Source organism: Alternaria hordeiaustralica (genome assembly GCF_023758085.1).
Source record: "Alternaria hordeiaustralica strain BMP 2776 chromosome Unknown scaffold_42, whole genome shotgun sequence".
Lineage (NCBI taxonomy): Eukaryota > Fungi > Ascomycota > Dothideomycetes > Pleosporales > Pleosporaceae > Alternaria > Alternaria hordeiaustralica.
Genome location: NW_026056814.1, coordinates 71,196 through 95,087, shown reverse-complemented (window position 1 = coordinate 95,087; position 23,892 = coordinate 71,196). Strand labels below are relative to the sequence as shown.

General features: G+C 52.7%; 10 protein-coding genes across 10 annotated transcripts; 5 read left to right on the top strand and 5 right to left on the bottom strand.

Moving 5' to 3' along the window:
* Nucleotides 1–2,421: 2,421 nt before the first annotated feature.
* On the top strand, nt 2,422–4,133 carry J4E84_010525 (uncharacterized protein; the record flags this gene model as incomplete). Its single annotated transcript, XM_049393080.1, has 3 exons — nt 2,422–2,519; nt 2,566–3,525; nt 3,578–4,133. The coding sequence occupies 3 exons, from the start codon at nt 2,422–2,424 to the stop codon at nt 4,131–4,133; spliced, it is 1,614 nt and encodes a 537-aa protein (XP_049239210.1).
* Nucleotides 4,134–5,240: 1,107 nt separating this feature from the next.
* On the bottom strand, nt 5,241–6,605 carry J4E84_010524 (uncharacterized protein; the record flags this gene model as incomplete). Its single annotated transcript, XM_049393079.1, has 1 exon — nt 5,241–6,605. The coding sequence occupies one exon, from the start codon at nt 6,603–6,605 to the stop codon at nt 5,241–5,243; it is 1,365 nt and encodes a 454-aa protein (XP_049239209.1).
* A 1,307-nt stretch (nt 6,606–7,912) lies between these two features.
* Nucleotides 7,913–8,566, top strand: J4E84_010523 (uncharacterized protein; the record flags this gene model as incomplete). The annotated part of the gene is made up of 2 exons (XM_049393078.1): nt 7,913–8,048; nt 8,145–8,566. 2 exons carry the CDS (start codon nt 7,913–7,915, stop codon nt 8,564–8,566), a joined length of 558 nt encoding a protein of 185 aa, XP_049239208.1.
* Nucleotides 8,567–9,093: 527 nt separating this feature from the next.
* Nucleotides 9,094–10,152, top strand: J4E84_010522 (uncharacterized protein; the record flags this gene model as incomplete). The annotated part of the gene is made up of 3 exons (XM_049393077.1): nt 9,094–9,183; nt 9,246–9,315; nt 9,371–10,152. The coding sequence occupies 3 exons, from the start codon at nt 9,094–9,096 to the stop codon at nt 10,150–10,152; spliced, it is 942 nt and encodes a 313-aa protein (XP_049239207.1).
* A 90-nt stretch (nt 10,153–10,242) lies between these two features.
* On the bottom strand, nt 10,243–10,908 carry J4E84_010521 (uncharacterized protein; the record flags this gene model as incomplete). Its single annotated transcript, XM_049393076.1, has 1 exon — nt 10,243–10,908. The coding sequence occupies one exon, from the start codon at nt 10,906–10,908 to the stop codon at nt 10,243–10,245; it is 666 nt and encodes a 221-aa protein (XP_049239206.1).
* An 840-nt stretch (nt 10,909–11,748) lies between these two features.
* Nucleotides 11,749–13,307, bottom strand: J4E84_010520 (uncharacterized protein; the record flags this gene model as incomplete). The annotated part of the gene is made up of 2 exons (XM_049393075.1): nt 11,749–13,235; nt 13,283–13,307. 2 exons carry the CDS (start codon nt 13,305–13,307, stop codon nt 11,749–11,751), a joined length of 1,512 nt encoding a protein of 503 aa, XP_049239205.1.
* A 1,295-nt stretch (nt 13,308–14,602) lies between these two features.
* J4E84_010519 (uncharacterized protein) lies at nt 14,603–15,430 on the bottom strand (the record flags this gene model as incomplete). The annotated part of the gene is made up of 1 exon (XM_049393074.1): nt 14,603–15,430. The coding sequence occupies one exon, from the start codon at nt 15,428–15,430 to the stop codon at nt 14,603–14,605; it is 828 nt and encodes a 275-aa protein (XP_049239204.1).
* Nucleotides 15,431–16,312: 882 nt separating this feature from the next.
* Nucleotides 16,313–18,045, top strand: J4E84_010518 (uncharacterized protein; the record flags this gene model as incomplete). The annotated part of the gene is made up of 3 exons (XM_049393073.1): nt 16,313–16,891; nt 16,942–17,182; nt 17,243–18,045. 3 exons carry the CDS (start codon nt 16,313–16,315, stop codon nt 18,043–18,045), a joined length of 1,623 nt encoding a protein of 540 aa, XP_049239203.1.
* A 336-nt stretch (nt 18,046–18,381) lies between these two features.
* J4E84_010517 (uncharacterized protein) lies at nt 18,382–19,884 on the top strand (the record flags this gene model as incomplete). Its single annotated transcript, XM_049393072.1, has 2 exons — nt 18,382–19,044; nt 19,096–19,884. The coding sequence occupies 2 exons, from the start codon at nt 18,382–18,384 to the stop codon at nt 19,882–19,884; spliced, it is 1,452 nt and encodes a 483-aa protein (XP_049239202.1).
* Nucleotides 19,885–20,292: 408 nt separating this feature from the next.
* J4E84_010516 (uncharacterized protein) lies at nt 20,293–23,008 on the bottom strand (the record flags this gene model as incomplete). Its single annotated transcript, XM_049393071.1, has 4 exons — nt 20,293–21,507; nt 21,558–21,608; nt 21,658–21,780; nt 21,830–23,008. 4 exons carry the CDS (start codon nt 23,006–23,008, stop codon nt 20,293–20,295), a joined length of 2,568 nt encoding a protein of 855 aa, XP_049239201.1.
* Nucleotides 23,009–23,892: the final 884 nt, after the last annotated feature.

The following is a 23,892-nucleotide window of genomic DNA, read 5'->3' as shown; positions in this document are numbered from 1 at the left end:
CACCTTTCTCTTTCTATGACTTACTCTGCATCAACTTGATGTTTGCTAGAACGAGATACCATGACATTTCCTGGATTAGAGCTTGAATCAAGTGTTGGGTCCTCGGACTACTTGTAACGCTCCTGTAAGTACCGAACACGTCTCAAAAGTCGACGGAATCCTCCTCCATTGCAGAGTACCACATTGAGCTTGAAATGATACAATGGTAGTAGAGAGCTCCAAGAGCAGATGCGATTGGTGCCAGGTCGAGGGACGTCGCTTGCCTGGCCATCATTGCTTTCTGCTAATGGCGAGGAAAGGTCGCAGTCGCTTGCGAGGGTATATGCGCATTGAATGTATCCATTATTAGATTGGGGGCAGGGCTCGTCATTCACATGTCAAGCGCGTACTGTGTTCCGTGGTAGACCTGGTGCTGCGTGCGCATGCCCTTCAGCTGATGCTGTGTCGCTCGTGACCTCGCAGACAGTGGCGGGAACATTGTGGCTTGCGTCGATCCCCCGCATTGATGCTCGCACTGCGCAGCCTGCAGATGCTGTCGTCATGTCTCTAGGGTTATGACATGAGACCCTTACGATAAGATCGCTTTCGATTGAGACTTCGTAGTCCAGCCATGCATCAAGGAGTGCTTTATGAGAGTGTGTCATGACATGCTCATACCGCGAACACTACGGGTCAGTGCCTCCGACTTCTCGGATCGGAGGAAGCGACTATCCGGCCTGGCGCCAGCGTGCCTCGGCCAAGCCGTCTTGGCTCTCAAGCTTGAACGGGGATCCGACGAGCTTGACCTGACCTGCGAATTTGGCACAAACCCGTCATCTCTGCAAAATCGCCATCATCCTGGCACAAATGTCACGAGACAGCTGGAAATCGAGTCTCGTGATCCCCATGAAACTCGTACTCCACGGGGAGTCACGCTGGTGGGACGCGCCCCATGCCTAGTGGAGGCGACTCCGACTTTACCAGCTCTCCGTGCCGCGATTCTCTCTAGACACGCCATATCGGAGCCGCCTTGGTGGATCTCGGTATCCAGACCACATGACCAGCCGTGTTCTGTTCCAAGAACACGTCTCGAGTGGACCCCGATTATTGAGCGGAGTTGCTGCCAGACTCCATGCATACGAGATCTTTGCCTCCAGATGCATTGCGCAGCTAAACACTACCGGACTGCCAGCCCTACATCGGTTAGGCCAAGAAAATCCTCCCGACAGTTCGACCAAGCGCTGGGTGCATGGTTCGAGGCTACAGTAGCCGCCCCATCTGGTTGGCCGAGACCACGCTATCGTGCTCTAGCATGCTTGTTGAGCCTCACGGAGGGCATGGGAACTAATGCACCCCGTTTACCCTGGGGTCTTTCTGCGACTTTGGCGCGGCCAGAAGCAAAATCCTGCACGCTACTCATCTCCCCACCTCTTCGATATGCGCTTGCTTTCCCACAGACTACCCGCTGGTACCAGCTCTTCGGCCAATGTTAGCAACACCGAGCGCCGGAGTCGCGATATTCCAGAATCCTTCTACAACCATACTGCAAACAGTTGGATGCCGTCCGTCTAAGCAATCGCGCATGGAAAGGCTTGTCTGCATACGCGTTGCCAATTGGTGATCGTATTGACCAGCGAAACATCACGGATTCGTTGAGTAATGTGCTGTGCCCGTCTGGCGATCAACAGCAGACGAACATCAGTTGATGGTTTGCTCCGCAACCACGTCTATCGAGCAGAGGCGATGAACGGTGTCTGCCTGCATACCAAGATGCATCCCCGCAGAATGAGGTCAGTGGTTCATGGCTTACACGCACCCGACTTGACAGGTCATGACGGCTAAAGGCGACGCTTACCATCTAGTGTCCTATCAGCTAGCTGCTCCTACGCCCCGTCTTCGCCCCGGCACGCGACTGTCATCTCACTGTTGGGTGCGTGTGCCAGCAGACTGACCATGCGTGTCACGTAACCCGACGATATTTGCCATCGTTTTCCAGCAACACGAACGTGGGACCGCTGGTTAACGTTGCGCTAACTGAATCTCGGCTCCATGATTTCCAAATCTACTAGAATTGGCTCACGATGATTTGAACGCTATGGCATCCACAGGCCAGCGACGTGCTAGTGGTCAGCGTCTGGTCAGCTCTAGCTCCAACACCATCGTGGCTAAGACCACCCACTAAGCTACCCCAGTCGCTTCGGACCTACTGTCGCTAGCCTGCTGGCCAGCCGCGGGACTAGCGCGCTGACCCCATGCTTCCAGTCTCCAGACTAGACAGCTGCCCATGGAGATCCCCAGGCTCGGTGAACAGTTCCCCAAATGTACTTAAAGATGGGCAGCCCGCCTTGGAGTGATAGTCATCCTCATCCGAGTACTCAACCATCTCTCTGGACTTGAGTCTTCCTTCCACACCCATTTTACTTTCACAGACAGTTGCCAACCATGGGTCTGATGTTGAAGAAGCCTGAGGGCGTAGCTGGCTCGACCGCGCCCGCCATTTTGGTCGGCCTGTTCGTTGCCTTTGGTGGTGTTCTGTTTGGGTATGCACGATTGATCCTTTCTCAAGAGTTCTACTAACAAGTATAGTTATGATACCGGTACCATCGGTGGTATTCTTGGAATGCACCACTGGCGCCAGCTTTTCAGCACTGGCTACGTCAACAAGAAGGACAACATGCTCGATGTCACCGCCGAGCAGACCTCCTTGATCGTCTCTATCCTCTCTGCCGGTACCTTCTTCGGTGCTCTCACCGCAGCACCCACTGCTGATTTCCTCGGTCGCCGCCTCGGTCTCGTTGTCAGCAACATTGTCTTCTGTGTTGGTGTCATTCTCCAGACCGTCGCCACTGCCATCCCCATGTTCGTTGCTGGACGTTTCTTCGCTGGCTACGGAGTTGGTATGATCAGTGCCACCATCCCGCTCTACCAATCCGAGACTGCTCCCAAGTGGATCCGTGGTACCATTGTCGGTTGCTACCAACTTGCTATCACCATCGGTCTTCTACTTGCTGCTATCGTCAACAACTCCACAAAGGACAGGACCGACACTGGCTCCTACCGTATCCCTATCGCTGTTCAATTCGCCTGGGCTATCATCCTCTTCACCGGCTGCATCTGGCTTCCCGAGACTCCTCGCTGGTTCATCAAGAAGGGCCGCCCAGAAAAGGCTGCCAAGTCTCTCTCTACCCTTCGCCGCCTCAACGTTGACGACCCGGCTCTTGTTGAGGAGTTGGCTGAGATCACTGCCAACCACGAGTATGAGATGTCTCTTGGCAAGGCCACCTACCTCGACTGCTTCCGTGGTAACTTGGGCAAGCGTCTTTTCACTGGTTGCGCCCTCCAGTCTCTCCAGCAACTCACTGGTGTCAACTTCATCTTCTACTACGGAACATCCTTCTTCCAGAACTCGGGCATCAGCAACCCCTTCGTCGTCACCATGATTACTTCCTGCGTTAACGTCGCCTCCACCTTCCCCGGTCTCTACCTTGTCGAGAAGTGGGGTCGCCGCAACCTTCTCCTCTTCGGTGCCGTCGGCATGGCTGTCTGGTAAGTTCTGAATGTACGAAGTGCAAATGAGACATATACTGACTTTCTGCAGCCAATTCATTGTTGCCATTACCGGTACCGTTGCTGGTATTGACAACCAGGCTGCCCAGCAAGCCTTGATCGCATTCGTCTGCATCTACATCTTCTTCTTCGCCTGCTCATGGGGACCTGTCGCCTGGGTCGTGACTGGTGAGATCTTCCCTCTCAAGGTCCGCGCCAAGTCGCTCTCCATGACAACTGCATCCAACTGGCTCCTCAACTTTGCCATCGGATACGCCACCCCCTACATGGTCAACGACGGACCCGGCAACGCCAACATGGGCGCCAAGGTCTTCTTCGTCTGGGGCGGATGCTGCTTCATCTGCATCTTCTTCGTCTGGGCCATGATCTACGAGACCAAGGGTCTTTCCCTCGAGCAGGTCGACGAGCTCTACGGCAAGTGCTCCCAGGCCTGGAAGTCTCCCGGCTTCGTTCCTTCCATCTCCTTCCAGGACGTCCAGGACATGCATGCCGACAACCGCCGTGCCAGCCTTACCGATATCGAGGCTGATGCTTCCCGCAAGAGGAGCGCTACCTACACTGAGTACCCTGAGAAGACGGTTGTCTAAGCATCTACTTCATGGAGTTTATGAAGACTTATGAGAGATTCCCTACCACACTTGTAAATACCCGACTAGCTGTTTGATTTTCGCTTGATAGCGCAGCATTGTATATATCCATCATCTATGAATTATGATACTATCACTTTGTCTACATCACCACTTGCCGTGCTTCCTCTTGCATTCCACCTGTCTTCAATCTCCATCTTCGTGTCTATCGGACCCATTCCACCGAGAACGAATATAGCTCATAGTCCAGCTCTAGCATAGGCCCTCTCCACTTGTGCGCCATTTTCCCAGCATGTCTTTAAGCGACCAACCAGCGTGCGGGCCGTCTCCCAACTGTAACTGCCATCGATATCCAGCCGGAGACACTCCGCAGCGCCACACGCGCTTCCCCAGATCTACCCCAACTTTAGTGTTGCGGCTAAGCTAGCGGCGGACTTGCATCGAGCCGCTCGCAACCTTGATGTGCATCAGATACGATGGCTTTTGGTCAGGTGTTTGATCTGCGATTGTGATGGACGGCGGAGATGCGCGTAGGTTGTGATCAATAGTGGATGTGGCTTGTCTAGAGATGCTAGATGGGGCTTTTGGGTGGTGGAATGTCTACATCCATGTGATGACCCCTCGTTGTTTCAGGATCAGCGATGGAGTAACTTTTGATCTGCCAAAGGATTTGCGGATTAATAAGGGGGATCCATGTAGGATATGTGCGACAAAGGATGGTCGTGTGTTTAGCTGTTTTCAGAACTGAAGCTGTTCACTATAGAAAGCATATCCAGTGGGTCTACGGTTGATCTGCAACGCATCAAGTGCATCATGTGTTTGCGAAAAGGAGAATTCGATATGGCAGTACAAGTTGGAGAGGATGGTGATGCTACTCAGATATACTAACATCATAGCCCACATCGGCGAAATCTATAATGTTAACAGACAGCAAATAAATTAGAATGAGTTGCAGGTGGAAACTTGCAATGGTACGGCAAGAGAAGAAGGATATGTGTTTCAAAGTTACCAGAACAGCCAGGTAGTACCAACGTGGTATGTCATTAAAGTAGTTCTTGCAACTTTCCTTATACCATTATTGCGACAATATCGCCCAACTTCTCAACTCTAGTCTTCATCTTCCTCAAAATCAGATATTCCACACACCTTCAAATGCGGGAACATCTCGTTCCACTCCTTGATAATCTTCTCGGCGACATCATAGTCCATGTTAGAGAAGAAGCCCGTGATAGCCAACTTCGCGATGCCTCGAGCAAGCCTATACTCCTTCATGTAGGCCCACTTGCAATAATCCTCACCAACACCTTCCTCAAATGCCTTTTTCACAGCCGCGCGATCAGCATCGCTGGGTGTAACATGAGCATCAGCCTCATCCATGTCATCGTCATCGTCATCGTCTTCATCGACTTCACGATCCCAGAGCCAGAATGGCGGTCGGCAATTTGTGAAAGCCGGGGCGAAGACGGTCTCATCCCAGTCGAGGATTGCGGACAGCGAGGCAGTGGTGGGTGATACGACGTGGAGAAGCATGTTTCGGGGCTCCAGGTCCATGTGTGTTAGTGCGTAAATGTTGTGGTTCAGGTGACCCATTGTGTGGAGATGTCGGATGATAGCTTCAAAGGGTTTCCATGGGTTCAGATAGTCGCGGTGGAGGGTAAGATCGTATGCGCGTTGACGAGCGAATTGCGACATGAAGAATTCGAAAACAGTTTGAGGCGTAGATGGTTCAGAGACGTCTTCAGATTGGCGAAATGCGTTCCGTGGCGGGCATTGTAAGCGGAGCAGCTGGGTGTCTGATGATCCAGCGAGTATGCTGTCAGGATTCAGTGTGCCGGGAAAGGGGGATTGGATCTCGCCCATCTGCTTCAGCGCACGACCCAGATCTCTAGCGAATGAAACACGTTGTTGTGTGTTCAACTCAAGATAGACCTCAGTTACTGGCTTCCCCGGTAGACGTGGCTGGATCATGTATGGGCTACCGAGTGGGTTCTCTGCTGAGAGGCTAAACATTTTAATCCTAGGTACCGGAAGATTTGTCGCTGCGAGAAACTTGAGGATAGAAACTTCATGTTCAACCCACGCATGCTCCTGGCGTGGTATACGCAGAACGTAATCTCGGATTTCTGTCTTGCGGATTACACCCGGGCAAACCGTGCGAAGAAACATTTGTGCTTGACGCTTTAGCCAGCTCGTCTGCCTCCAAGAGCCGTCAACTCGAACGCCAAGGACGCGGTTATAGGAGCCTCCATCCATACGTGTGACTGTGAAGGCGTCCTTGGAGAGATGCGGCCACTGCTTTTCGCATAGCTCCACCGCCTTGAGCTGGAAGGTCTCAAAGGGCTCGTGTTCGAACTCCTCAGTCGAAGTGGTCGAGTTTTCAGAGCTCGTGATGGAAGCCGCATCATTATCAGCCTCTGGTGCAGGCTCAACATGCTCAGCCACGACCCTAGGTGACTTAATACTATCCGACATAGTTGTTCGAATTGAGAGTCTGCTTGGATCTAGCTGACAGATGGAGACAATGGTATAGCTGAGTTTGGCGATATAAAGGTCTTCGTGAACGTTGTGTGAAAGCCGATTATGTCGGGACAGTGACTTTCACAGAGTAGTTGCTGTGACCAAGTTGAGTCCGAAAGGCTTTCTGTATGCGAGGCAGATGATGAATGAGCACTTATCGACAGCAGTGAGCACACTGCTTTTCACTCAATGCCCAGCAGCTTATCCAGTCAATACTTAATGCGGGTGAAGTGCTCCCTCGTTCAGCAAGACAACAGTAGAATACCAGCCCACACTAGCAGTCAACTGGATAACTTATTGAATATTTCTCAATTCTGAATATGGTACGCACGCTCACCTCGAAGGTAACGCACCACTGTTGGTGCGGTAAGACTGGCCGGTGTCGGAAGCATATAGCGCGATGCCCACAACACAACGTTGACTACTATGACAACGGTAAATGCAAGCACTGCATAGGTGAAGCTAGCGCTGCGGATCGAGAAGAGCACAAGCAGCGACAAGACCAGAGGAAGCAGACCGAAGATGCAAAGAGACTTGAAGAAGAGTCTTGGTACAAGGAGGGCAAAGGTCGAAAATAGAGATGGAATTACACTTCTAACGGAATGGAGTTGGGCGTGAGTTGCGACGTTTCGGATGGCGTATGACTTGGGTATTCAGAGGATCGGAAATGTTTCCTTATGCTTGCTGGATGTTAGAGCCATTATAGAGCGGATATAAGCTTCCTATGGTACGAGACAACAGGTTTTCCCGAGAAGACGGTTAACAAAGAGAATGAGACAAAGAAAGTGGAGTGGTTTGAACACGTTCTAGAACGCATCTGGAAATGTCGCCCCTGTTACCTTTTGCCATGGCTGAGTGTTGAGAACTGAGTACCTGGGCATTATTTGTTGTTGTACTGCATCGTTGCTCAGCGTGTATGCGGCGTGTTGTAATCGTTTGTGAGGCAGAGGGCAACCGACCGAGCTCGAGGAGACAATTGCAGCGTCCTGAGTATGGGCCAGGGTAGGGGCGCAACACGAGGTTTGCTATCATCAGCAGCACCACAACGCTCGTGCCATAGGTTGGCATATTTGTTATCTGACAGCAGTCAGCACATTGTATGATGTTTATGTCTTCCGTAATGCATCGGAGGTGGCCGAACCTTCCTTTGTCGCCATAGCTCAGTGCCCCACTGGCAAACCTCGGCTGGCGTCATCCAGTTTCCCCAAATGCTCCCCGCGTCGCGTCGCACTCTTCTCTTCTCTTCCTTTCCTTTTCCCACCATGTCAACAACCGCCGTACCAAAGTTCAGCCCTGGTGAAGCTGTGACCGAGAAAGATGGGTTGATCCATGGCGTTTCGGCGCAGGAGCTGCAGGTTTTGGGCGAGCAGTGCTTTGATGCGAGGGCGAGGGCTTACTGTATGTTTTTTCAGGCTTTTATGATGCAGCGCATGATGGTAGAGGATATTGGCAATTATCGGACTGAAGTTTGGTGCTAATAGACTGCTTGATTAGGCCCCTACTCCCTCTTCCGCGTCGGCGCATCCCTCCTCCTGACCACCTCCTCCGCAACCGACACATCGGCAGCCCACACTATAATCGGCGCAAACGTAGAAAACGCGGCCTACCCCGTTGGAACATGCGCTGAGCGTGTCGCCATGGGTACCGCAGTCATCGCAGGCCACCGCATCGGAAGTTTCAAGGCTGTTGGCGTTACGACCGACATCGACGACTTCTGCTCGCCGTGCGGGATGTGCAGACAATTCTTGCGCGAGTTTCTGGCGCTAGAGACACCCATCTTCATGTTCAACAAGGAAGGAAAGTGGATTGTGAGGACGATGGGCGAATTGCTCCCGCTCAGCTTTGGACCTGACGTGCTGCCACCGAGGGAAAAGCTGAGGCAGAACCAGGAAGATGATAAAGCGAAGACAGCATAGAGTGTGTCATGGGAAGCAGGCATTGGCGGCGTTGTGAGGCAGATACCAGGGGTTTAGGCATCTTGAAGGGCGTTGGCGGGAGGTGTACGGATATGATGGTGACTGGCTGTCAGAATCGGGTGGTGAATGCTATACAACAGAGCTTCAAAGCTCACAAATGCACATCTTAAAATCTTGCTCACAATTGCATCCCTATCATGCGCATACTCATTGGAGCTGTCCGTAAACGAAGCTACCTAGACCCTTCCCTGCCCTTCCCTGCCCCACGAGAGCCCCGCGGAAGCCACCATGCAGCCCGATAAGATGCCGATAAGCTGCCAACCCAGCCAGCAATCGTACGCCTATTCCGCATCTCCGCGCCCCGTGGATATGTACACTGACATAATACCTTCTGCCCAAGCAAGCAGCTGTCAATCAATAATTGACAATGATGTGATGTCCTATAGACGCGCTGTTGCGCGTCTTCTTTTTTACGTTGTCCTTCGTTCATTGCGAATTCATATCAAAGACCGTGGACATTTGCAGCTATGGCCAACAACACAAATGGAAGTGGAGTGAGAGATGCGGGCATCACGGATTCGGAGCATTTTTCTCCGTATAGAGCAGATGGGAAATTGGTAAGTTGTCGTCATCCTCGGAGACGAAACGCAACATTGGCTAACATTGCGTTCTGATATAGTACGGCTTCGTCTGTGTAGTAACAGGCGCAACACAACCCGTAGGAAAAGCAATCGTCGCTGAACTCGCCGGTACCTCACACCCCTTCAGCCACACTCACAGCTCCCTGCTAATAGTCCCCACCAGCCCACGGCGCAGCATGCATATACGCCTGCTCCTCCCTCCCCTCCGAACCCTACGCCGAACTCGCCGACACAATAAATGCACAATACCCCAACACAAAAGTAATCGGCTACCCCTACAAGATCAACTCCGAAGAAGACACCCTCGCCCTCATCGACGACGTGCTGAACTCCTGGGGCCGCCTCGACGTCTGGACGTCTTCTACCGGTCTACTCGGTCCACCATCCATCAACCAGACAGGTCCAAAAGATCTGTACGCCGCGTTCGACACGAATGCGATGCCGGCTTTCTTTGCGCTCAAGTACGCGCCGGCTGCTATGCAGAAGACGACGCCGAAAGGGAGTTATCCTAATGCTGCGCCGAAGGATGTTCCGTATGGGAGTATTATTGTTGTGACTAGTGTTGCGGGGACGTATGGTGGGTGCTGGGCTCCGGCTTTTACTATGGCGTCGCATGCTGCGCTTGGTGTGGTGCGCTCGGGGGTTTTGGTGCTCAAGGGGACGGGTGTGCGTATCAACGCTATTACAGCTGGGCAGATTGATGTTGGTGTTGATTTGAAGGACTGCGGTGTCAAGGAGATGGCGCAGGGCCAGTTTCCGCCTGCTGCGCTGCAGGGAGAGGAGAGCCAGAAGAGGACGATTGGGCTGGAGAGGGCGGGTAGGCCGGAGGAGGTGGGTCGGACGGTGGGGTTCCTGGCGAGTGGGTTTAGTAGTTATATTACGGGTGCTGAGTTGAGGGTTGACGGCGGGGCCGGGGTTATGAACCCTATCACTGTTCCTGTTTAGAAGAGATGAACAGCCGATGGATGGCTGTATTCCTTCGCCATTTCGAGTCGTAGTATCGTACAAGAGCCTTCCAACCTCCCACCACACCATCTAATGTTGCAGCACAACCGGCGCCCCCTTCTCCCAATTCTCAATGCTCTCTTTGATATTGACCCAATACCTCAACTTGACCGCCTCGCTCTTCGCAGCCTCTAAATCGTCCCTCTTAAACGCCTTGTCAATAATCTCCGTACTCTCCGCTATCCTCTCTTCATTCCTCTCCCGCATCTCCACCAGATCTTCTTCGCTTTCTGCCTCTTCTATGCTCTCTCTGGCGTCCAAGACCTCCATCAACAGCTCCGGGTCTTCTACTTTCGCTGTCTCGTCTTCTGCTACCTCTATTCCGCGCAAGGATAGCAGGTATTGTGCTCTTAGAAGCGGGTTCTGGAGTGTTTTGTAGGCCTCGTTGATGCGTGATGAGAGGGCTTCGGCGCGCTTCTTGTCGGCTTGTGGGTGTAGATCGGGGTGGGCGCGGGCTTGTAGTTGGAGGAATTCCTTCTTGAGAGCGGAGAGGTCGATGGCGAAGGGGCCGTTTGGCGGCGGGCCGGATGGCAAGGAGTTGGGGAAGAAGGAGTAGTGTGTTTGCGGAACTTGGGACGATTGCGCTGTGGAGGATTGCTGTGTCTCGAATGGCTTTTCGACTTTATTCGAGCTAGAAGATGAAGACTGGAATCGACGTGATATCGTCTGGGGCGGTATACGATGTGCGCAGAGCATGCACGGTGTTGCGCTTGGTCGCGTGCGGAATGGCGAAGTAGTGGTGGTTTCGGTGAGGGATGCGCGGATTCTGCGCGCTGCAGATGAACGTATAGATCGCATTATTGAGGTATTAGGAGGTGTATGGGATGATGATTATGATACGCGATGCGGTGGTGAGTTTCGTGGTCGGGGTGAGTCTTCTAGAAGTGCGGCGGCGAGAGATTTCCGCGTCGAGTTCCGAATGGTTACGTCATCCGTCGCCGTCTCTCACCCACGGCGATATTGAGGAATGCCGATGCATATGCACTAGATACGTTCAAGGAGCTTTGTACGGCATTTCGTGCACTATGAACAATTCGAGTCATAGTCTGCACGCGGCCTAGGTGAAACCTGGGCGTCTGGATCTTTTGAATATTTTACCATACACAGAAAAGCTCACTACAAGAGTAACTTCCAAAGTGCTTCGACTTGATTAATGTACCCCAGGGATAGACTGCGTCTCTTGCAATAAGAGCAGCCCCTTCTAGTGTCTCAACGACACTGACAGGATCATCCACAGACAACGCCGCGGATTCGCGTAGAGAGCATCGTTACTGCCTAGGTATCGCAGCCCACACGGCTTGTTGTGCTATTCTAGCTATGTATGTTCGCGGATGTATTCGAGCCATCGGGCTCACTTCGCGACGTGGTTGATAGTTCATTACTCGCCGTATTCAAGCAAGGTATGCATACCTACAGACCAATAGTCTCATGATATCAGTCGTTGCATGTATTCAACCGAGGAGACTATAACGCCTGGCTTCAACGAGTTGGCTCATGGCAAAGGCAGAGCATACCCAAGCGCAACAAAGATCCACGTCAAGTAGGTTTCTGCTCACTATCCTCATCAACTCCGCTCTGGCGAGACTTTTCTCTCGCCTCCTCATCAGCCTCGCGAATCCGATCCTCAAACCGTCGCAGCAAACGCCCAGTGGCTTCTACGTTCTTCCGCATCTGATCAGCATCCTCTTTCAGACGCTTTAGGTGCTCAGCGACGTGAAAACCGCTATCGGCCTCGGATATCTCACTAGCACGGGCGGCGGCGTGGTCGAAGTGTCGCAATAACTCTTTTTGTCTTGACCAGGTGGTGCGGATTCGCTCGGTGGCAATGCGTGGGCCACGATGATTGCTCTGAGCAACCTCGGCTGAATCGTGTGGAAATTCGTACGGCACCGTGATGGATTCGGATGTTGTATCGGACTCAACACTTGATCCTGTTTGCTCGATTTGCCGTAGTTGCTTTAGGGCATCGCGTTCGTGGTACTCAAGGATTGCACATCGGGTTACTATATCAGCGGCCATGTTGTTCAGCAGCTGGATCTCTCGTCGGAGCAGATCCTTCTCCCCATCTTCCTCTGCATGCTGATAGAACTCGTGTTCTTTTTGCCCAAGGTATCCCCAGACGTATTGCCATTCCGAACCGATCTTGTTCTTGAGCTCCCGAACCTGCTCCAACCAATCTTGTATTTTGCTTACATCTCTTGACTGGAGATTGTCCTTGTACGCGCGGTAGCCGTTCTCTACATCGGGTCCTGCAAGTTCACCCTCCTTGAACTCGGTCTGGAAGACAGTCTCTTTGTCCATCTCAGCCTTCAATGCATGCAACGGGCTACCATGCGGTGACTGCTGACCACCAGGACTACCGCCAAATCCTCCCATTCCTCCTATACCACCAAGTTGTAGAGGACTCCGAATAATAGTCATCGTCTGAGACGTGTGAAACCAGAGCGCGAGTTTGCCGATTCGAGAAAGGGACGATTTGGCCTTTTCGTTCTCCTGCAACTTTTCATACTCTCGCTGCCTGTTAGCCATGATCTGGTAGTCGAAGAGCTGTAGGAGTTGCGGGGGCAGGCGAACAATGTAGAATTGTCCAGCCTTGTAGCCGAGCGCACACCCAACTGTAGCCGCTCCGAAGAATCGGGCGAAGCCGTAGACGCCGGGTAGAGCACGCGGGTTCAGTGCCAAAAATGCGCCCACCACTCCTCCCCCAAGTGTCGCATCTTCCCACGTCCAGTGCTTTGTCCGTTCCCATAGCTTTCCCGGCTTGGGCTGTATCCCTTCCATCTTGAAGACGCCCCGGTGCAGTTCATGTTGCCCATAGATTCCCGATGCGGTAAATGTGAGGTCTACGGCACCGATCAAGGCGGCGGACTTGAGGAACACACCAGGTCGTGAGCGGCCGACAAGGGCGAAGCCGCCAGTAACGGCTGCAGCGGCGATTGAGGATCTCCATGGCGATGCGATAAGGTCGCGTTGTGTAGCAATTGCGCCAGGTGGTCTCCCGGTGATGGCATGCTGACTCTCGCCTGGGTTATGTTAGGATACCGGAGCTAGACCTGGTCGCGTCACTCACCTTCAGGAACCAGCAACCGCACCATGGTGGATTATGACTTTTCCAACGTGTGCAAAGGTGGAGGTAAAGCCGTGGTCGCCATCGGAGGTTGATGTTGCGACGTTGATGCGGCGTAGATGGAGGTGCTGGAAGGTACGCGCGCTTCCAAGATTCCGAGGAGCGCGTCCATGATGTCGAGGCGAAGATGCAGCGACCCTTGCGATAGCGCATCCGCTGCGACAATCGTACTTGAATACCGTTGCATTACCATTGTTTTCACTGCGATGATTTTTGAAACAATATATGCGCCAGAGGATGCTTTTGGCATGTGAAATTGTTTTGAAATTATTCTGTAAATCTGCAGGCTATTGTATCTTGTTGTACGCATCGTTGATTGAACCTAGTGTGCTGCTTGTTTGGAGTGGCAAAAAGAAGATTGTGTATAAAAGTACCATGTCAAGCTCACAACCTGAGTTACTTGACCTTCCGACCATCTCAACGACCAATGGTCAGATCACTCCAAAACTATCAGTGTGCATCGTCTCTACCATCGTAAGCTAGTCAGATTACCCCTCCATCGTTCGTGTTCGTGTTGTGGTCCCCACATATGCGAACTCAGCCGCCCAACACTGAGCCGTAGCTCCACCGTGACTCAACTAATTACTTCATAATCATTGTGGGTTGTTGATGCAGAGCGGGGCTGCAGGATGCGGCCAGACCCATTGTGCTTAGATTATAAAGCTACTGATTGCTCGTCTCTCCATCAACAGCTGTAACAGCAAAAATGGTCTTATGGTGTACGTACCAAGCATTCGTCTTCCGACCAACAAATTCTGACATACAACAGCTAGTGGTATGATTCTCGCTTAGTAAGTCTACCAACACATGAGTCCCTACTTTCAGATCCTAACAAGTCCTAGGGGTAAACCCAAGCACAGCTTGCGAGAGGCCCCGCGTTCGAGTCGCGGTAAGACCCATCTTTTTTGCTCTTCTACACTACTCGGTAGTGCCAGAAGGACCAGGAAGGGCAGCAGAAACTCTTTTTGCATTATTAGGTAGACTAGTTAGATAGTTGGAGTGGTGGGTTGGCAGATACACATGCTCCCTTTACGCAAATCAACTTGGTTGTACGATAACGTGTTGAGACTTGATATGTTTGGTGCGCAGCGATGTGATACTCTATCTCGTGACAGAGAGAATGCCTGCACTGCGATTAGAATCTAGTATTACGTCTGTGTTTACTGCTAGGAAATTAATCTAGAAAAACTTCGAACACGCATACGCACACGTTGAAAGGCCATGACGAGGATAGCACTGGTAAAGAATCTACTATGCTGTCTACTACCCATTTGACTTTGCAGTATCACCCTTCTGATTCTGCGCAACCCCAAATGTTGCGCCGCCGTTCTCCAGAAACCTCCTCTCCTCCTCTGTACTAACCCTACCCAAGGCAGCATTTCGATGCGGATACCTACCAAACAGCTCTATTGGATCCCTATGTTCCTTCGCAGCTTTCTGGTAGTTCTCAATCAACATCTTCGTGCCATTGTACCCTTCCAACCCCTCGAGTTCTTGCGCGAACTCAGCTATTATTTCCTCGGCGAGATCGTGGGCGGACAGATCTTCAGAATGCATAAGCGGCATGTAGAACCATGTCCTATGCGCGGCAGAGAAACGAAGCGCAGGATGTTTGTCGGGGCGGCCAATAGGCGATGCGGGTGATAGAAGGTTGCGAACGAGCGCATCGCCCATGCGATCATAATGCCCATACACCAGGCGCAGCCCTTCGTCTGTGCGGTAGATATTGCGAGGCATCTGATCTAACAGAAGTGCGAAGCTGAGTGCTGTCCACGCAGCGTCTTCTCCTGTCGCGCCATCTGCCTTGTCCTCTTCCTCCGCAACGCGCGCAATCTCCTCTAGGAAAGGTTGCGCATTCGCTTCTGGGAACTTTTCTGGGCCAATAGCCTCGAGGGCTTTGCCGCAGACATCTCTGCATTGGCCGTCGAGGGCAAGTCGCTCTTCGGGACTGCCTGCGAACCAGCGCTTTGCGATGCTCATGTCAAACTCCTTGCCGCTTGTGTCGACGCCGGGGAACCATATGTCTGTTATCTTTTTGTACAGTGTCTTGTTGAAGATGGCAGGGTCGAGTGAGAAAGTAGAGGTGGACATCGTGCGCGGTAATGTGTTCGGGACGTTCCACGATTGGAGGTTCGACGGGCGTAGACTGGACAGATACAGGCTGGATGTGAGGAAGCGCAAAGGCGTGCGAGCTGTGAGACGAGTAAGCATATCCTACGATGTCAGTTATGAGATTATACGCGCAAGCCTTTATACGTAGAGCTGAATGGACTCTATGACGCGCCTCGTGAGCTTGTTGCGCGCCTGGATCACGATTCTCTGGCTGCCTGGGGGAACGATGGATGCGCTCGGTGGCTACGAAGAGCCGACAGGGACGGCTGACTAAAGGACTGCCACAATTCTGGACGTAGAGTGGCTCGGCCTCGATAGCGCACTCTGATTACTCTGAAGAATCACATAATCTTGCGCTTGTTATAGCAATGTAGGTAATGTGCAGACAACGTTAGCAATACCCGACTACTTGTTGGTAAGGACGACATGACGAGTGTCGACCGAGCTTGCGTCGGCGCGCGATCTTGGAAGTACCGCGTGGACGCGCCATGACAGCTTCCCCAACATCAGAACAAAGTCTTTGTACACGGACCGGATACGTCGGAAGTTGGAGTAACGTACATGTCCAAACAAGCTCACAAGCATCGCTCCAGGACTTACTCCGCATTCCCCTCTCCCGCTCTAGGTGTGCAAAGGGTACCTAGGTAGGATTCATCCACCCGAACATGTGGGGAACCTGCATGATCATGCATCAAACACTCTGCGCTTCGCGATACGTTGATATACTATGGGCATATCCGCGCATGTCCGTTCATTGAGATGGGTGTATTGTTTGACGCAATACTCGTCCCTGTCTAGATACTTCCGATCAAGATTTCTTCTGCATACTCCTTGAGCAGTATCGTCTCCACGCAGCCCCACATGTATGCCATCACCTTCATCCTGTTCTCCTTTTGGATCTTTCTACTGTACAGGCGATACAGCAACAGACCGCCAACTGGCACGAAGACCGCGCCAGGTCCCGCTGGCCTTCCGGTTCTTGGGAACGCCCATCAATTGGGCCAGCAACCGCACCAGCAAATCACTGCGTGGGCTCGCGAGTATGGCGAAGTCTACAAAATCCGTCTGGGCTGGAACGACTGGTACATGGTTTGTTCTCCCGAAGCATGTAAGGAGATTCTGGATAAACAATCTGCCCATACAAGCTCTCGAACGCCGTTGCCGGTATCTGGTGATGCACTTGGTGGTGGCATGCGATTTCTGTTTATGGAATATGGACCAGAATGGCGGAAGCTGAGAGGCATCAGTCATAAGCTTTTGACACCTGCTGTCAGTGCGACGTTCAAGCCCAGTCAGGATTTTGAGGCAAAGATGTTGCTTGAAGAGATACTGAAGGGTGCAGATGCAGCGAAAGGGAATGGAGTTAGCTACAAGGCCATCCGAAGATACACTGTGAGCGTCATCATGACTAGCACGTATGGGCGACGCATTCCAGAATGGGTGAGTAGCGCATTTGAACACATGAGAATATCAATGCTGACATGTGGCAGGATTGCGACGAAGTGCACGGTATCTACGACATCATGAACGACTTCTCCACGATCGCGAAACCAGGGACGTACCTAGCAGACACGCTTCCGTTTCTCGGCAAGCTTCCCCCGCAACTACAATGGTGGCGCAAGGGCGTCAAACCTTACTTTGACAAACAAGCCAATTTGTGGATGTCTTTCTGGAGTACACTCAAGACTCAGATGGAGACCAAACAGGCCCCGGAATGCTTCGTCAAGCAATGTAAGTGATGTCGCTATGAGACCTTCATGCGAGATATATCCTGACCCCTTACGCCTATAGTCATCGAGAGCGATTACGAGAAGCAAGGTATAAGTGAACTGCAGGCGGCGTTCCTAGCTGGTAGCATGATCGAAGCGGGGAGTGAGACAACATCCGCTGCACTCAACACTGCTATTCTCTACCTCAGCGCGAACCCGGACGCACGGCAGAGAGCAATCGACGAAATCAGAGGTGTCATTCCGCCTTCTCGATCACCGACATTCGAAGACGAGCCAAGACTGCCCTACATTCGTGCCATCGTCAAAGAGACTCTACGATTACGCCCCGTCACCAACATCGGTACGCCGCATTACACGACTGCACCAATAAACTATAAAGGCATCCACATACCTGCCAAGTCAGTCGTGTGTCTACAACAATACCCGATACACTACGACTCCAACGTGTTCGAAGACCCTCATAGCTTCAAACCTGAACGCTATCTCAACCACCCTCATGGAAGTGGACACTACGCGGCCGGTCCAGCTTCAAACCGTGACCACTGGGCCTTTGGTGCGGGCCGCAGGATCTGCTCGGGCGTGCATCTGGCCGAGAATAGTATGTTCATCGTGCTAGCGAAACTGCTGTGGGCTTTTGATATCCTGCCGCCGCTTGATCAACATGGAAATGAAGTGCTGGTAGATACCAGCGATAAAGCGTTCGATGCTGTCGGAAGCACGACAATGGCGAAGCCGTACATGGTGAGATGGAAGGCGCGTAGTGAGGAGACTAAAGAGACGATCTCGGGAGAAGCGGCTGAAGCTAGGAGAGATGGATACGTGTTGAGGGGTGTGCGCGTTGGTGAAGAAGGTGTTAGGTTGTAGGCATGATCTGGCTGTCGCGTGCGCCTATTATTACTTATCTCAACTTTGTTCAGACGTGCTTGCCCTATCCTTATTTCGTCATCGCGCTTGTTCGTTGTTTGTCGCGTCCACTTAGACCAGCGTTCTCCCGTCCTGCGCCTCGTTCCTACCTCGCCGTCCCTTCCATCTTTATCGCGACTACCACAACAAGATAGAATCTTACTCCACGTGTTTGTCATGTCGTCACCAAACAGCAAGACCCAAGATGATCCGCAGCCACCGCCGACCGTGATGCCTTCGACACCACCTCGATCAGCCTCATTACACGATAGCCAATCTCTGCAAGGCGACGACAATATGAGCTCTAGCTCAACACCCACCAACTTACGGGGTTCCAACTTCTCCCCAGCCGATTGTCGCACCCTCCAAAAGATTCTCCATGACGTGCGCAGCCCTTCACCTCTCTCTGCAACGTCATACTTTGACGAAACACCCGCAAGGAAGCTCAATCTCGCTGCGACACCTACTGGTAGCCTCGCGGAAGAGCGGGTCGCCCAGAAGGAGAAGGTGTTCGATTCTGGCGATGAACGAGAACAAGGTTACGAGGACGAAGACGACAGTATGGAACTAAGCGATGAAGAGGATGCTTTCAGTACAGGCGGACAGAAAGATGGGGACACGATCGAGGATGTTATGAATCTTCCTGGTAAGACAGCACCACTTGTACCTGTCCAGGACTACAGCAGCTTCTATACCCACGATAAGCCCACGCCTTATGAGCCTGGCAAGCTGCAGCTTCGTCGCGCTTCGATCGAGAAAGACTTGGAAGAGCAGTGTCGCCAGCAAGAGCGCGCATCAGCGATTGCTGCGACAGACGGCGTCTTTGACACCGACGCGCTAAACCACGGTGTGTCAAGCCAGGCGTTAGCTATCGATGAGGGCAGTGATCTCAAAAATCTACAAGAAGATATTGGGATGCACCCTGTGGAAGATGAACAGGTGGCCACTAGTGCGCTTGGTGTGAGTACCCACCATGGAGAGCTTGATCGACGTATACTGAATATTTAACAGTCCCTTGAAGCCTACAGCGACCGACCTCGAGCGCACGTCTCACCCCGCAACGTCCGCAGTGCGTCTGAAGATGCACTACCAGTGTCAACCTCGTTCATCGCCTTCCCTTCCCCTGCACGTGCCGTCGTGCAAACTCCCAACGGCAGACACATCGACTTTGCGCCTTCAGCTACTACACCAGACACGCCTTTGACGAACACTCCCAGTTACTTTGATTCTCGCCAAGTCAAAGATAACACGCCGCACAAGAGTCGCCGCAGTGCCTCTTCGCCGACAGAAATTGTCGATCTAGCACGGGAGGCCAGAGTGAAAGAGGAGGAAGCGGCGGAGCAGAGGGAGCTGATAAATCTAGATCGATTTAGGGACATGGATCTTGCACCGATAGAGACTGTCATGGAGGGCGGACCAGCTGGCGACTTGATCATGTGCGGAACTCCTGCAAGGGCCAGAGATGAGACCTTGTTTCTCCAAAGCGCATCTGATCCCGCGGATTCCGAGATGGAAGATTGGATCGACCTGCAACGCCCGCAGTCCAGGCTGCCTTCACCACGTCGATCAAACTTGCTTATCGAACAGGATGAGGAGAATGACGCCGATGTTGAGGAGTCAGATAGCACATCTGATCCAGAACAGCAGCAGCTCGCGGGTCTCCCACGATACCCTACTTTCATCACTGTCATCAGCATGATACCAGCCGCTATCTTCTGGGCTACTGCTGCATCAATCGTCGACTGCAGTAGCAAAGCATTCGATACGCTCATCGAGAAGCTGACTGGGCTAAAGGTCTAGAGTGGCACTGGGCTCCAGTGCAACACGATTACTGTGTTTCCAGAGAAAGGAACCACTAGGAGGAAATCGCGCGCTGCATGATTGGAATGAAGTATGATATATTAAGTAGATGGCCATGAGAAACACATTGCTTTTCGAGACCTCGGATCCACATCCTAACTCTGCCTGTCGCTGTGCAACACCGTTACTATGCGACTCAACGCCACCCAATGCAAATCGTATACACCTTCCTGAACCAACAAACCCTCCGTACTGTTCTATACCACGCTGTTGAAGCGTCCCACACTAGCTCTGATCACAATCAAAGACCACCAATAGATCTTTTTTCGGTCATGTCCATCATCCTCTTCCCCACAGGCCTTGCAATTGAGTAATTGAAAGACACTGCTGAGAAGAGGACGCTAACCGTCACCGAGAATTCCTCTCGCCTTCTTCCCCATCACCCTCAACCTCATCGTCCCCATCGTCGTTGCCGCGACCGTCGTAATCGGTCAGATCGTCGCTCATGATATGTAGTATCTGGCTGAACGTTCTGCTCTTCCACCGGCCCATGCCCTCCATGAGGTCTGAACAATGCAGCAGAGTGCGGCGAGCAGCAAGATACCCGCCTTCCAGTGCGATGCCCGTTATGCTGAAGCTGCCGCCGCGGTGTATGAAGTTGACGACTTGGGTGGCGTCGCCGAAGCCTATGGGAGATTGCGGGGTATCGATGAAACCGAGTTGACCGACGGAGATCCAGTCGACAAGGTCGAGCAGCTCAATGCAAGAATCGCTCATGGGCCTGTTGTCGGTTGGTGGGAGAGCGAAGATGTATAGGCCTAGAACGAGGGCGGCGTGGAAGAGCGCTACCACGCTGTGGGGGTTGACGATATCGCTGACTTTGCGGTCGAAGAGTAGCTTGTATATGTGTGCGGCATGCAATACGCTCCTTCTTGCGCTTGGTGTTTGGCACCACATCGAGATATCTTCTAGGGCGTTGACGGCAGGTTCAGGACCGGAACGTCCAGCTGCGAGTTCGAAGTAGCGTATATTCGCTCCAAGGACCATACAGGAGGCGTGCCAAAGGACGGCAGAGTTCAGATCCGCAGTGCGGAGTGCGTCGATTGAAGAGCCAGAGAGGTTCACCAGCAAGGGAAGGATATCTCGACTCCGGGCATCTTCGGCGTATATCCGCCAAGGCTCAAGCTGCTTCTGGTTTCCTGTCGCGGGAGCAAGCCTGTCATTGCTCTCGTAGATGCGTAGTAAGAGGAGAGTCAATAATGATCGGAAACTTGACGCGTCGAGCTTCAGGCCTGGGGTCGGATGGAACGATGGTGTTATCCTCTGTGAGTGTATCCTCGCACCGCGCTGTACGAGATGAAACCACTTCGCCGCACTGTTGACGTGGTAGAGCGAGTAATCTGAGGGCGGCAGAATCTGGACTGTCTCGGGGCGAATCATTGGTGCTGTCGAGAGGTAGCCTGCCCACCAGCAGTCTGCTTCGATAAGACCAAAGATGATGCGTTTGCTGCATTCGACCTTTGACCAAGCCTTCCACTTTGAGTCGATATCGATCATCTCATCCAAGAGAGGGTCTATCTTCACGCCCTCGTTGGCGGAGAAGAGACCCTGACTTTGCGCAAACTACGAATGTCAGTCTCACGTCCGAAAGCGTAGTACAAATGGCCACATACCCCGATAAGCTCTGCATACATCTTCTCAGCTTGCGCAATACGACTTTTCCGCTACGTGAACGTTAGCTCGTGACTTGCATGGTCGATGATTAGTACCTACTCCGGTGATAGACGCTAGATTCAAGGCTAGCAAGCTAGTGGCAATGATCCGCATTTGCCGATGCGGTGGATGATCTGTTGTTGGAAGGGTCTGTAGCTCGGCCAACGCGAGTTGTAACACAGCCTTATCAAGGGTCAGTATACGTGAGATGTGCAGCTATCGCATTGCTTACCGGGAATGTGCGAGTGACAAACTTGGCTGCACCTGCGGTACCAAGAATGCTCAGGCCGATGAGACACATGCAAAGTAGTAATGGCCGTGGCGCGTTCTTTGCAGAGAACGTCGGAATGTGGATAATCGGAAGGGTTGGGTGGAAGTAGTAGAGATACATCTCTAAAGCGATGTCCAGGATCTCGGCAGGAGGAAATTGAACGCCTTCGATGCTCGGACTTCCTGCGGCATCCCCGCTCGAAGATGCAGTGTCGCCATATGATTCAGATCTTGGTGGATTAGATGCCGGTAAGTTGTGCAAGGCGCTTTGAAGTCTGCCTCTGCACTCCTCATCCAGTCCCCATCGCGAGTTCCGCCGCTCTCTTTCGCTCATAGGCGTCTCCATAGCTCCAGAGCCGACCTCCGACAGTATGTTGGTACATTCACACGCTACAAGGTTCTGCCACAGATCGGGCATAAGCCGGGATGATTTGCGATTCCGGGAGGGCCAACAACTTTGGACTCGCTGGAATCGTTCTCGCGGCACTCTGCTTGCTATTGAAACACTGCTGCCCGATGGGCTGGCCTGGTTTTCTGGGAGTGCTTGGAATGCTCCATGCTCGAAAAAGCCTTCCACGCCGAGGTGATGCGATCCTTGGGGAGTGTTCATATCGCCCTCGAGCGGAAACAGCCACGTTTGTAACGCATCGGCGGGAGTGCGGTTGGGGACTGGGTTGTTGCTTTGAACGAGTTCGAAAGCCCACTGGTCCAAACTCGAGACATGGCCGGCTGGCGAGAATGAGAGGGCTTCCATAGCTGGGTCAATGGGTGGACCCATACTCTCATGAGGATTTCGATTTGACATCTGGACATTCTCGGCACGCGCAATAATCATAGGCGACGGCGACCGCCAGGGTGTGTCTGCTCCAGGCTCCAGATGTTGGGCCGCGTTGATCAGCGCTTCGATCCGGTCCTCACCGGGTGACGGCGGTTGTAACCGCGATGAAGAATGACGGCCATCCGTGGGAGGTGATAGATGCGCATTGTAGTGGTTATTCACATTGATCTGCGGTATTTGCGACTCTCTCCTCCTGGACATGGGTGAGAAGTTGGAGTCTTCGCGGATCAATGGTGTTGCTGCTGGAGTCGGGCCGTTTACGTTCCGTGAGGCAGATGGTCGTGATGTTTGATTCTCGTCCATGGAGTTGTGCCGGAATTCTTGCTGGTCGTTGGTGTTTTGTTGTTCATTGCTCTTCATCCGGTTCATCGCATTCTGCGCATGGCCTTTGCAGTGCCGAAACAGGACATCGCTATATGAAGAGGTTGGACGCTAGTACGGAGGTTTTTCATTGGGGGCCTCACCTGCGCGAGAAGTGCTTTTTGCATGTCGGGCACTCATAGGGGCGCTCTCGTGTGTCTGAGATGGTGTTTAGCTCACTGCTGATGATGGAGGTTTGAGATGGACGAACGGGACCGCTCGTGCCGCTTCACGTGCTCTACTGGAATCGGGGTCAGTACACTTTCTACACGCGTGCGGCAGCCACGTACACTTGGTGAATGTGCGATCGCACATGCTGCACTGCTTTAACGCCATGTCGCTCGTCGCAAAGATTTGATGTGTTGGCTGATGATCGGAGGACCCTTCGCAGGCCGGAGTCTGCAGGTGCTGTCGGTCGCCAAGCGATCGCGGCTGCGGGGGAAAGCAAGACCATGACTCGGCCTAAGCATTATAGGCTCATCTCAACTCATCTACAAAATGCATATAAACCTGCAATCCTGCTGCTGCAGATTGCGCCGCGCGCACATCTGCGCATCCGAAGACTACAGCTGATCCTTACGTTGGTGGTCCATAGTCGCCGCTTGGAGATACCTCCGGCGCTCGGGACCCTCATCTGATCGCCAAACACCGTACCAGCTCCTAGCACCACCGATCGCTCCGTGCCTTACCACGGCCGTTGGATGACGAGGTAAATGATCCTTTGAATCGCCCTCAAATTACCAGACTTCTCGAAGGATTTCGTCCTACACCAACCCCGGATCGACTCGCATGTGGGACTATGAGGCGTACGCTAGTGGGGCCTCCCC